At 46.1% G+C, this 13,395-nt stretch overlaps 1 protein-coding gene across 1 annotated transcript; it reads left to right on the forward strand.

Annotated features, from left to right (window-relative positions):
- Positions 1–5,410: 5,410 nt before the first annotated feature.
- On the forward strand, positions 5,411–9,643 carry gpr27 (G protein-coupled receptor 27). The gene has a single exon (XM_060918215.1). The coding sequence runs from the start codon at positions 5,985–5,987 to the stop codon at positions 7,107–7,109; it is 1,125 nt and encodes a 374-aa protein (XP_060774198.1). The 5' UTR covers positions 5,411–5,984; the 3' UTR covers positions 7,110–9,643.
- Positions 9,644–13,395: the final 3,752 nt, after the last annotated feature.

The raw sequence follows: 13,395 nt of genomic DNA on the forward strand, positions 1-13,395 counted from the left end.
AGAGGCACAGCTGGCCGCGCTACAGCTCCCCGCCAACGGCTGGCTGGCCTACGCGGACCTCTGCTGGGCCGTCCTCCAGCGCGTGGGGTGCACTCCAGAGCAACAGCGCTAGCGCTTCCGCGCTCTGTGCTTGGAGGAAGTCGGCCGGCCGTTCGCGTTCGGCCAGCAGCTCTGGGACACCTGCTGGCGGTGGCTGAGGGGCAACGATCGCGACGCCGAGGGGATCATCGACCAGGTGGTGCTGGAACAGTTCGTCGCTCGCTTACCCGCAGGAACCGCGGAGTGGGTCCAGTGCCACCACCCGGCGTCGCTGGATCAGGCAGTCAAGCTGGCGGAGGATCATTTGGTGGCTGTTCCGGCGGCAGGACAGCGGACGGAGTCTACTCTTCTCTCCTCTTCTCTCTCTCTCTCTCTCCCCCTCCTTCTGTGTCCCGTCCTCGCCCCATTCCCCTACTGCGGAGACGGGGGCCGGCACCACCCCAGCCGGCCCGCCGCACCTGCGGTGCCCTCCCGTTTCTCCCTTCTGTGTCTGTCTCTCCCCCCCCTCAGGTGAGTGAGCCCCAGAACACCGGTGCAGAGGGAAAGCCCGGGCCGGTTTGCTGGTGCTGCGGGGAGCCGGGCCACCTTCAACAACAGTGCACGGCAATGGAAGTGGGCATGGTGGTTCGGATCCCCGACGCTCCAGAGGCCGCCCTTGATTGGGCTGGAGCGTATCGCATACCGGTGAGTATCCAAGGGGCTACATATCAGGCGTTGGTGGATTCGGGTTGTAATCAGACCTCAATTCACCAAAGCCTGGTGCAAAACAAGGCATTGGGGGGAGCACAGGGGGTGAAGGTGTTGTGTGTGCACGGGGATATTCACAGCTACCCTTTGGTGTCGGTCCACATTTTTTTCAGAGGGGAAAAATTTATAGTGAAAGCGGCGGTTAATCCTCACCTTACCCACTCTTTGATTTTGGGGACTGATTGGCCAGGATTTTGGGGGTTAATGACATGCTTAGTAAAGAGTGGGTCCTACCATCTGACAGGGGGAGGTCCCGGTGTTGCTTTGGTGGGAGCAGCTGTCACAGAGCCGTCTACGTCATCTCCGCGTCAGAGTGAGGAGCCGCCAGCTCCTCCTCTCTCTATTGGGGAATCCCTCGCGGATTTCCCATTAGAACAATCGTGAGACGAGACTCTGTGACATGCGTTTGGCCAAGTGAGAGTAATCAATGATCAAACGCTCCAGCCAAACGCCACCCCGTCCTTCCCCTACTTCGCGATTATGAAGGATAGGTTATACTGAGTGACACAGGACACTCAAACTAAAGAGCAAGTCACGCAGCTTTTGATTCCGAAGAGCCGCCGGGAATTGGTATTCCAGGTGGCTCACTTTAATCCCATGGCTGGACACTTAGGGCAGGATAAGACACTAGCTCGAATAATGGCCCGATTCTATTGGCCAGGGATTCACGGCGATGTTCATAGGTGGTGTACGGCATGCCGCGAGTGCCAGTTAGTAAATCCAGTGGCCATTCCAAAAGTGCCTTTGCGCCCGCTTCCATTGATCGAGACCCCGTTTAAGAGAATTGGGATGGATCTCGTCGGGCCATTAGATCGGTCAGCACGAGGGTACTGCTTTATATTAGTTCTGGTGGACTATGCAACGTGATACCTGGAAGCAGTGCCTCTGCGCAATATCTCAGCACGCAGTATTGCAGAGGCACTCTTCCGCGTTATCTCCCAAGTCGGAATCCCGAAAGAGATTCTGAATGATCAAGGCACTACATTCATGTCACGGACACTGCACGAACTGTATGGGTTATTGGGGATTAAGCCGATCTGCACCAGCTTGTATCACCCACAAACGGATGGTTTAGTGGAACGGTTCAATCGCACCCTCAAAAATATCATTAAAAAATTCGCAAGTGAGGATGCACGTGATTGGGATAAGTGGCTCAAGCCCTTGTTGTTCTCAGTGCGAGAGGTTCCCCAAGCCTCCACGGGGTTCTCCCCATTCGAATTATTATATGGGCGTAAGCCGCGCGGCATCCTAGACGTGCTGCGGGAAAATTGGGAGGAGGGACCTTCACAAAGCAAGAACGAAATCCAATACGTTATGGACCTGCGCGCAAAACTCCACATGCTCACCCACCTAACTCAGGAGAATTTGCGGCAGGCCCAGGAACGGCAAGCCCGCCTGTACAACAAGGGTACGCGCCTTAGGGAGTTCCCACAGGGAAATAAAGTACTCGTACTGTTGCCCACTTTGAGGTCCAAATTGATCGCCAAGTGGCAAGCGCCCTTTGAGGTCACATGGCGAGTCGGGGACGTCGACTATGAGGTGAGGCAAATGGACAGGGATGGAGCACTACAAATTTACCACCTCAACCTGCTCAAACTCTGGAACGAGGAGGTCCCCGTGGCGTTGGTGTCGGTGGTTCCAGAGAAGGCGGAGCTGGGACTGGAGGTTCAAAAGAGGGCATTGGCATCACGCACCTCTCCGGTCCCCTGTGGAGACCGCCTCTCCCCGACCCAACTCACGGAGTTTGCCCAGTTGCAGACCAAGTTTTCGGATGTGTTCTCGCACCTGCCCGGTCACACCAACCTCATAGAGCACCACATAGAGACGCCCCCGGGGGTAGTAGTGCGTAGCCGCCCTTACAGGTTACCCGAGCACAAAAAAAAGGTGGTTCGGGAAGAACTTGAGACCATGCTCGAAATGGGCATCGTCGAGGAGTCCCACAGTGACTGGAGCAGCCCGGTGGTCTTGGTACCCAAGGCCGACGGGTTGGTCCGGTTCTGTGTGGACTACAGAAAAGTCAACGTGGTGTCTAAATTCGATGCGTACCCGATGCCTCGTATTGATGAGTTGCTCGATCGACTCGGCACTGCTCGCTTTTATTCGACGCTGGATTTGACGAAGGGATATTGGCAGATCCCCTTGACTCCACTATCCCAAGAGAAAACGGCCTTTTCCACACCGTTTGGTTTACACCAATTCGTCACCCTTCCGTTTGGGCTGTTTGGGGCGCCCGCTACGTTTCAGCAGCTGATGGACAGAGTCCTCCGCCCTCACGCCACTTATGTGGCCGCCTATCTGGATGATATTATCATCTATAGTAATGACTGGCAGAGGCACCTCGAACATCTGAGGGCCGTCCTTAGGTCGCTGAGACGAGCGGGGCTCACAGCCAACCCAAAGAAGTGTGCGATTGGGCGGGTGGAAGTACGGTATCTGGGCTTCCACTTGGGCAACGGGCAGGTGCGTCCCCAAATTAATAAGACGGCAGTGATTGCGGCCAGCCCGAGGCCCAAGACCAAAAAGGGGGTGAGACAGTTCCTGGGGCTGGCTGGCTATTATCGTAGGTTTATACCTAATTATTTGGACGTCACCAGCCCGCTGACTGATCTCACTAAAAAGGGGGCACCAGATCCGGTCCAGTGGACGGAGCAATGCCAGCGGGCTTTTTCAGAGGTAAAGCTTGCACTGTGTGGGGGGCCACTTCTACACTCCCCTGACTTTTCTCTCCCCTTTATGTTGCAGACCGATGCGTCGGACAGAGGGCTGGGGGCGGTTTCGTCCCAGGAGGTGGAGGGGGAGGACCGCCCCGTCCTGTATATAAGCAGGAAGCTGTCGGTGCATGAGGGGCGCTACAGCACCATAGAGAAAGAGTGTCTGGCCATCAAGTTGGCGGTCCTCGCCCTCTGGTACTACCTGCTGGGGCGCCCTTTCACCCTCTGTTCGGACCACGTGCCCCTCCAGTGGCTCCACCGCATGAAAGATGCCAACGCACGGATCACCCGTTGGTATCTGGCACTCCAACCCTTTAATTTCAAGGTGGTCCACAGGCCGGGAGCGCAGATGGTCGTGGCGGACTTCCTCTCCCGCCAAGGGGGGGGGGGAGTCGGCTGCAGGCCGGACGGCCGCCCGGCCTGAGTCGGGCGGTGGGGGTATGTGGCAGCGGGGGCGTGGTCAAGCGCCGGTCTGTGACAGGAGGACGGAGTCAGGGAAGGTGAGTGGCAAAATCACTACACCTGAGAGCAATTAACCTGGGTTTGTGTCTTCCCAGTGACCGCGCCCTACTTAAGGAGGGAGAGCGAGAGCAGAGGAGCTCTGGCTGAACCAGGCGCTGAGTGTGTGTGTACATATGTATCTGAAAAGTGCATACATTTGTTAGACTGAAAAGTGTGGCAAATAAACGTGCTGTCAAACCTGATCTCTGTCCTGCTGTCCTCTGTGCTCCACCCACCAACGCTGAACCGTTACAATGACCAAGTATAATATTTTTGTCTCATTTGTTTAACTGGGTTCTCTTTATCTACTTTTAGGACTCGTATAAAAATCTGATGATGTTTTCGGTCATATTTATGCAGAAATATAGAAAATTCTAAAGGGTTCACAAACTTTCAAGCACCACTGTAGGTCGTATGAAAAATATGAGCGGTGTATTTCCTGTAGGCTATTGGAAAAATGTTTTGTGGACGGATGAGACCAAAATGGAAGTTTTGGTTTCAATAAGAAGCATCATGTTTGGAGAAAGGAAAACACTGCATTCCAGCATAAGAACCTTATCCCATCTGTGAAACATGGTGGTGGTAGTATCATGGTTTGGGCCTGTTTTGCTGCATCTGGGCCAGGACGGCTTGCCATCACTGATGGAACAATGAATTCTGAATTATACCAGCGAATTCTAAAGGAAAATGTCAGGACATCTGTCCATGAACTGAATCTCAAGAGAAGGTGGGTCATGCAGCAAGACAACGACCCTAAGCACACAAGTCGTTCTACCAAAGAATGGTTAAAGAAGAATAAAGTTAAAGTTTTGGAATGACCAAGTCAAAGTCCTGACCTTAATCCAATTGAAATGTTGTGGAAGGACCTGAAGCGAGCAGTTCATGTGAGGAAACCCACCAACATCCCAGAGTTGAAGCTGTTCTGTACGGAGGAACAGGCTAAAATTTCTCCAAGCCGGTGTGCAGGACTGATCAACAGTTACCAGAAATGTTTAGTTGCAGTTATTGCTGCACAAGGGGGTCACACCAGATACTGAAACCAAAGGTTCACATACTTTTACCACTCACAGATATGTAATATTGGATCATTTTCCTCAATAAATAAACGACCAAATCTGATGATGATGTTTTAGGTCATATTTATGCAGAAATATTGAAATGAGTGGTGTATTTCCAGTAAAACACTTGTGTTTATGTAATATAAACAGTTCCAAGGCTGAATTAAATCCTACTTCATTTAATTAACACCTAGCATGATTGGCATGTGGAACTAAACATATCAGTGTGTATTAAGGTGGAACCAGATGATCCTTGTGTGTGTGTTGGGGCTATTGGTGCTCTCTGTGTCTTTAAATGCTTAGTGCAAGCGTGTTGGTCTGGACCCGGTTTTTTTTTTTTCAGTCTGGAAGGGAAATTCACCCGAAGAGCGAGTGTTTTGGTGTTTATATGGATGTGCAAATATGATATTTCCATCCAGAACACTACAACTGATTACTAAATCTGGCCAGGTGCTTGTGAAACGGCAGCTTTGTTCTTCGCTCCTTGTTTCCCCCCGGAGGAAATAAACAGGAACACAGAACCTTTCTCGCGGTTGCTGCCGGCTTCTGTTCGAACCTGGGCTGGATGTTTCAGTGTTCGGGGATAAAGAGAGAAACGAAAGGATTCGGAATACGAGGTGAGAAGAAAGGACGGCCTAGAAAGCCATATTTCTTCTCTGAGGAACTGAACCGAGATGTGTTTGAACGACATGAGGAAATGTTCTGGTGAGACTGGACTCGTAGCGACTCTGAAAATAAACACTGCCGTCGAAAAATAACGGATTACACACGAGGCTTGTGTGCTGTGAGGTCGAAAGGAACACTGTGTACTGTTTGGGCGCCCGTAAAGAAGGTTCTTGTGTGTTGAATGAGAATTTTTTAACGCACATCTTTACTTGATGCTGGATTACAGAGTCGGGGCGTCGCTGAGGACAGTGCGCATGCGCAGATGGCCAACACGAGTGATACCGGCGAAAGCAACAAGCCGTCGCTTCAGGACTATGCCATCACTGCTTCTGCTGTGAAACTGGCCTCTCTTGGTCTCATTGCAGGGGTCAGCCTGTTGGGAAACATGCTGATCTCGCTGTTAGTGATTAAAGATCGGTCTCTTCACAAAGCACCGTATTATTTTCTGGTTGATCTGTGCTTGGGGGACGTGGCGCGCTCAGGATCGTGCTTCCCATTCATGATGGCGTCTGTGGCACGCGGTTCGATGTGGGCTTATGGAGCGATGAGCTGCAAAGCCGTGGCTTTTCTGTCCGCTCTGTTCTGCTTCCATGCCGCCTTCATGTTGTTTGGTGTGAGCGTTACGCGCTACATGGCCATCGCGCACCACCGATTCTACGCCAAGCGCGTGACACCATGGACGTGCGCCGCCGTCATCGGCGTGTCGTGGATTTTGGCAGCGGCCATGGCCCTGCCGCCTGTGTTTGACATGAACGCATACAGGTTCATGCACGAGGAAGAGCAGTGCACGTTTGAGCAACGCTACGCGAGGGCCAACGACACACTGGGATTCACTCTGATGTTGGCTGTGGTAGTAGGAGCCACGCATGCGGTGTATGTCAAGATGCTGTGCTTTGTGTATGACCACCGCAAGATGAAGCCAGCTCAGTTAATCCCAGCCGTCAGCCACAACTGGACTTTTCACGGGCCTGGGGCTACAGGTCAAGCAGCTGCTAACTGGATCGCCGGATTTGGACGTGGCCCGACACCGCCCACTCTAGTGGGCATCAGGCAGGTAGCACATGGCGCCAACAGAAGGCTGCTTGTCCTGGATGAGTTCAAGATGGAGAAGCGTATTGGGAAAATGTACTACATGGTAACGCTGGCTTTCCTGCTGCTCTGGGCACCGTACATCGTGTTATGCTATGCACAAGTATTGGTGAAGGACAGTGGCATGCCACGGGCATACGTGAGTGCCGCAGTGTGGCTCACTTTCGCTCAGGCAGCCGCCAATCCTCTCATTTGCTTCGTTTTCAACAAGGAGCTCAGGACACGATGCCGAGCCTGCTTCCCTTGCTGCTTGACTAGTCCTACCCAAACGCCCATGGAGCCATACTGTGTGATCTAAAGAACATTTCTGGTCTACACCTCTATTTTTCTTCGATTGAAAGATTCTTAATTTTGATTCATTTAAACCAAACCAAAACAAAGCTATAATGAACTTTTCTGACAAAAAACAGGTTTTCCGACAATAAATTACACAAAAGTTGATTTGAGTAAGTAGTAAATCTGTGTGTGTGTGTGTGTGTGTGTGTGGTTATAGGAAAATAATCAACAATCAGGCAGTATGATGCATTACCACCCCTTGATCACATTACCTTTTCTGATTATTTTCCTATAATGGCACACCCTAAAAGTTTGTATTCCTCTTATACCAGAACAGTTTGACACGGATTATAATTTTGAATTTAATACCCGATGACATACTTTGTGAACTGTTTATAGGTTATGGTTAAATGGTGTATAACATCTGTGAGACAAGTTAGTTCCTATATCTAGTATCACTTACATTATAGCATCTACCCGTATAAACAGTTGTTCCCTCACCATCTACCGAGAACCAGAAAGTGTCCACTTTCCCGTAGCAGAAAATCTGTTCTTATGCACTGTTGCCCAAAACTCTTTCCGTAAGTGTGAAATAAATATTTACTTGCTGCAGAAAGACACGGTTTTAATCCGTTTATTATTAGACTTAAATTATGTGGATTGTCCGCTGTACAAGTCCCTGTGAATGAGCTGTTGCTATAGAAACAACAGCATGTTAGAATGAGTGCATTAATATAAACCTGTCATTTGAATTACAGCCAGCACTTTTATCGGAACTGCTGTTATAGAAAACTAAACACCTTCTGACAGATCAGATTCAAAAATTCAACAGCGCTGTCGTATAACTTGAAATAAAATGACGAAAGTAGTACATCGGAGGGAAAAGGAATCATGTTTTTAAAATACTAATTAAATAAGGTGTTTCCGTGTCTCCCTTTTAAACATTGCTACGGTTTCGAACTAACAGTGGTGGGATGACGAAACTGCTGTCCATTATAGCAACCTTTTTGTAGTTTGGTGTATATGTATGATCACCTCGTGTTCTCAAGACACCATCTTTATACGTATTCACGACTGTAGTTTTAGTGCTTCTGGCTCACCAACCTAGTCACTGTGCTCACAGACTCAGACTTTTTAACATCGAATATACAGTATATAGTAACATATTTTTGATATCTCCAAATAGCATCTGGCTGGTTAATTTTAGGTATCAGAATAATTATTACTTCCGCTAAGTTTGTCGGACGAGGTTATGTTTTCGCCTCCGTTTGTTTGTCTGTTCCCAATGTAACTCAAAAAATAGTGAACGGATTTCGATGAGATTTAGATGAAAGGTGGGCTAAGGAACAATTTATTTAGATTTTGATGCAAATCCAGATATGTATGCAGATTCAGGAATTTTTCGGGGGGAGTCTGTTCCCAACGTATCTGAAAAAGTAGTGAATGGGTTTTGATGAAATTTGGTGTACGGCTTTAGTATTATCCTGCGTTCAAGTGATTTTGATTTTGATGTTAACACATGGTTTGGTGAAGGTATGCACTCTACTGAGTGCCCTTCTGGTATATAAGCATGCTTGTAGGACAACTAATGTGGAAATCCCGCTCTGGTCATTGGTACGCGAGTCTTGCTCCTCCACGAAATCATGGTGTGCCGATCGCCGCTGATGGAGAATTCGTGCTCTGTGTGAGGCTTACAGCTAGTTCAATGAACCCGGAACAGCATGGGAATGGTACGGAATTCACATCAATTACGAGGAATACATGCTAATTCTCGCTAATTTCGGTGTTTTTAAAGAAGAAAGTCAAGACATTGGGTTTTATGCAGCCAAGTTTATTCAATAAACTTTTTTTTTTTTTTTACTTTTGGTAGCATATTTTGGGCGCTTGACCTTAATTTGGGCGCCTACGACGTTATCCGTCGCAGGTTTCATGTAATTGAAAAGCCTGGATACGGGTAAATATCACCCAAAAGGTGGAAAGACAGGATCGCCTTCTACACTTAACAGAAATGGTTTCATCCCACATGGCTGAATTTTTTTTTTTTTTGTTCGTTTTCCAAGGATTCTTTGGATAGATACATGTTCAGAGTTTCCTAAAGAGTTCTGCTTTCAACCCCCTTTGGTAAAGATACACACGGATGTATGATTGTACATAGGACTTTTTTTCTATGTCCCAGGGGGACAAACCAAAGAACCCCAGGGGAGTTCTAGATTGAACTGTTTTTAAAGGTGTAATAAAGACATTCATATGTTTCCCAGCAAAACATTTTGCTGTAAATTCTGTATAACTTATTTCTAGTTCTTTTATATTTGCTATGTAATACACAGTATTTGCAAAGACCTTGACAGATTTCTTTTTCATTGGGTGTGTCGAAAGCTTTTTTCCCTACATGTGTCACATGGACTTCAGTGTATGGACGAAGCAACATCCTTTCACCTTCCTGTTATTTATGTTATTAAAAAAAAAACTTTTCTATAAGGACTTGAACAAACTTTTATTGGTGTTTTTGTTAATAAATACCATGGATTGGTTTTACAGAGACATTTGCATTGTCTGTATTGGAAGTCAAATAAAACTGATTGTAACGTTTAAATATGGCTTATTTTTTAAAATACAATTAAATCCCCTCTTGTACAGGAAACCTTATATCCTGGCGATGGTGAGTGTGGTTCCTACCCACTGGATCCAAGGCAGGGATGCCAGTCTTTCTCAGGACACCATAAAAACACATTCACGCTCACTTATTTATGAGTCAGACTGATCTAATACTAAGTGTGTTTAGATAAGTGCTGTTACTGAGAGCCAGAGGCTTTGAAAAAAATCTTTCACTTCTTATCATGTAGTTGTTTTGTTTAATCAGTGTTCACATTTGCGTTGTGAAGGAATTATGCCCCATCCAGCATGTACTCCTTGTTTTGCACCCTGTGTTCTGAGGAACAGCTCTGGATCCACCATGACATTTACCAGGATAAAGTTATTACTCAATATGAATGACCGGAATGAATCTAAAAATTGGTACGATGTATGACGTATACAGTGTCTTGCAAAAGTATTCATCCCCCTTGGTGTTTGTCCTGTTTTGGCGCATTACAAGCTGGAATTAAAATGGATTTTTTGGGGGTTAGCACCATTTAATTTACACACCATGCCTACCACTTTGAGTGCAAATTGCTTTACTGTGACATGAAAATAATTAAGATGAAAAAACAGAAACCTGGAGTGTGTGTAGGTATTCTCCAAGTCAATACTTTGCAGATCCACCTTTTGCTACAGTTACAGCTGCAAGTCTCTTGGGGTATGTCTCCATTAGCTTAGAACATCTAGCCACTGGGATTTTTGCCCATTCCTCAAGGCAAAACGGCTCCGAGTTAGATTCTCAGTTGGATTGAGGTCTGGGCTTTGACTAGGCCATTCCAAGACATTTAAATGTTTCCCTTTAAACCACTCCAGCATAGCTTTAACACTGTTTAGTGTCATTGTCCTGCTGGAATGTGAACCTTCATCCCAGTCTCAAACCTCTGGCCGACTCAAACAGGTTTTCCTCCAGAATTGCCCTGTATTTAGTGCCATCCATCTTTCCTTCAGTCCTGACCAGCTTTCCTGTCCCTGCAGATGAAAAACATCCCCACAGCATGATGCTGCCACCACCATGCTTCACTGTAGGAATGGTGTTCTCAGGGTGTTGGAGTTTGCGCCACACATGGCATTTCCCATGATGGCCAAAAAGATCAATTTTAGTCTCATCTGACCAGAGAATCTTCTTCCAGGTGTTTGGGGAGTCTGCCACATGCTGTTGGGCAAACTCCAAATGTGTTTTCTTAATTTTTTTTCTTTAAGCAATGGCTTTTTTCCCGATCACTCTTCCATAAAGCCCCACTCTGTGGAGTGTACGGCTTAAAGTGGCCCTATGGACAGATACTCCCATCTCCGCTGTGGATCTTTGGTGTCTTTGTTGCATCTCTGATTAATGCCCTCCTTGCCTGGTCTGTGAGTTTTGGTGTGCGGCCTTCTCTTGTCAGGTTTGTACTGATGCCATATTCTTTCCATTTTGCTATAATGGATTTAATGGTGCTCCCTGGGATATTCAAAGTTTGGGATATTTTTTATAACCCAACCCTGATCTATACTTCTCCACAACTTTGTCTCTGACCTGTTTGGAGGCTCCTTGGTTTTCATGTTGCTTGCTTAGTAGTGTTGCAGAGTCAGGGTCCTTCCAGAACAGGTTGATTTATATGGACACCATGTGACACTTTGATTACACACAGATGGATCTTAATCAACTAATTATGTGACTTATGAAGTGAATTGGTTGGACCAGCTCTTATTTAGGGGTTTCATCCGAAAGGGGGTGAATACCTATGCACACTCCAGATTTCTGTTTTCTTTCATATTAATTATTGTTTGTGTCACAATAAAACAATTTGCACCTTTAAAGTGGTCGGCATGTTGTGTAAATCAAATGGTGCTCACCCTCCAAAAATCCATTTGAATTCCAGCTTGTAATGCGACAAAACAGGACAAACACCAAGGGGGATGAATACTTTTGCAAGACACTGTACAGTAAATTGTCAAGTTTGTGTTTACATGTTTGTGTTCGGTTTATTTTATTTTTTAGGTTTGTGTCTTGATATGATGCTGAATCTGATATTCAAGGGACCAAGTCTATAGGAGCTTAGAATGTTGCTTCATTTGCAGTCCTATATTGTGTTTGACCAAGGTTATGCACTCTCGATTTGTTCCTGGGACAATTGAGCAGACGTAGAAGTGATTTGTGATGCCAGTTGCTTTTCTTCACTGAAATTTAAGCAAATGTTAGCCTACAAAAAAAGACATTGCATTCAGCTGCCCATTCATTACAGAGTTTTTATTCCCTGCATAATGTGAAAATAGATGTTTTCACAAAGGCTTCAAGCCAAATGTGCCTTTCAGCTGCCACTGAAACTCCACTCTATCCATTATGTTGCTTGTCATCTTCCTCTGGCTTTTAAAATGACTGAATCAACACTGGCATTTCCTCAAGCTATTTTCATCTCTGTCAAGAATGTAGTGGATTAGTATATACAAAGAATATCCTTCAGAAAAAAAAAAAAACCTCCAGAACTGGTGTTATTTGGGATTTCAGCAATATTACACACACACTTTACAGAATGAATGTACTGTACAGTACATACAGTGCTGTGCAAAAGTCTGAGGCACATGTAAAGAAATACTGTAGACCGAAAATGGCTTAAAAATAATTAAATGAAACGTTTCAATATTAAAAAAGTAGTATAAACAGCAGTAAGCCAGAATAAATGAAACAAAGTCAATATTTGGTGTGAGACAACCCTTTACTTTAAAACAGGGGTTTTCAAAGTGTGGGAGAGTCAGCCCCCCCCTCAGAGAGCAAATAAACAACAGCGCCCCCCCCCTTTACAATTTTTGTTGTTGCTATACTTAATGTTCCATTCGTATTTAAAAAAAATGGTTGTTGTACACATTTTTTTTTATTTTACACATTTTAAACATCTGTGCTTTTTTAAAACATTTTTTTACACATTTTAAACATCTGTGCTTTTTTAAAACCTCTTTTTTACACATTTTAAACATCTGTGCTTTTTTTTAAAAAACATCTTGTTTTACACATTTTAAATATCTCATAGCATCGTTAGCTAGCACCTCCTGGCAGACAACACACTGTGGCAGTGGAGCATCTTCAGATCCAGTCCATGAAAATCCAAACTTTAAATAATCGTGGTCATACTTCCTTCTTTTTTTGCTTGGCCCAGACTCTGTCTCCTCACTCACTGTAGCTTTAGGTACTAAAAATCGATCCATTTTGTCTCTGGCAAAGGCTAGCTGAAGTTTGCTAAATGTCCGCAATAGTAACTTATTCTGGTTTATTTTTCCTCACGTTGTGCCCCCCCGAAGAACTCTGGCACCCCCTAGGGGAGGCGTGCCCCACACTTTGAAAAGCCCTGCTTTAAAAAGAACAAAATGGTAATCTCAGGTACAACAAGTGCAGTTTGATAATGAAATGAGCTGTAGGTTTTACTGAGCATCTTACAGAACCAGCCCCAGTTCTTCTGGACACTTTGACTGTCACACTTGCTTCTTAATTTTGCAGCAAAACCCAGCAGCCTTCATTATGTTTTTCATCTGAAAAGTGCTCTCTTATGTAATACTAGCAGGTTGCCCAGGTTTTGCAAAATTCTGGGTTGCCCCTAGATTTTCATGTCAAATTTGATGAAGATCCATCGAGAAGTGGGCGGCACGGTGGCGTAGTGGTTAGCACTGTCACCTCACAGCAAGAAGGTTCTGGGTTCAAG

This window comes from Neoarius graeffei, chromosome 4, assembly GCF_027579695.1.
Source record: "Neoarius graeffei isolate fNeoGra1 chromosome 4, fNeoGra1.pri, whole genome shotgun sequence".
Lineage (NCBI taxonomy): Eukaryota > Metazoa > Chordata > Actinopteri > Siluriformes > Ariidae > Neoarius > Neoarius graeffei.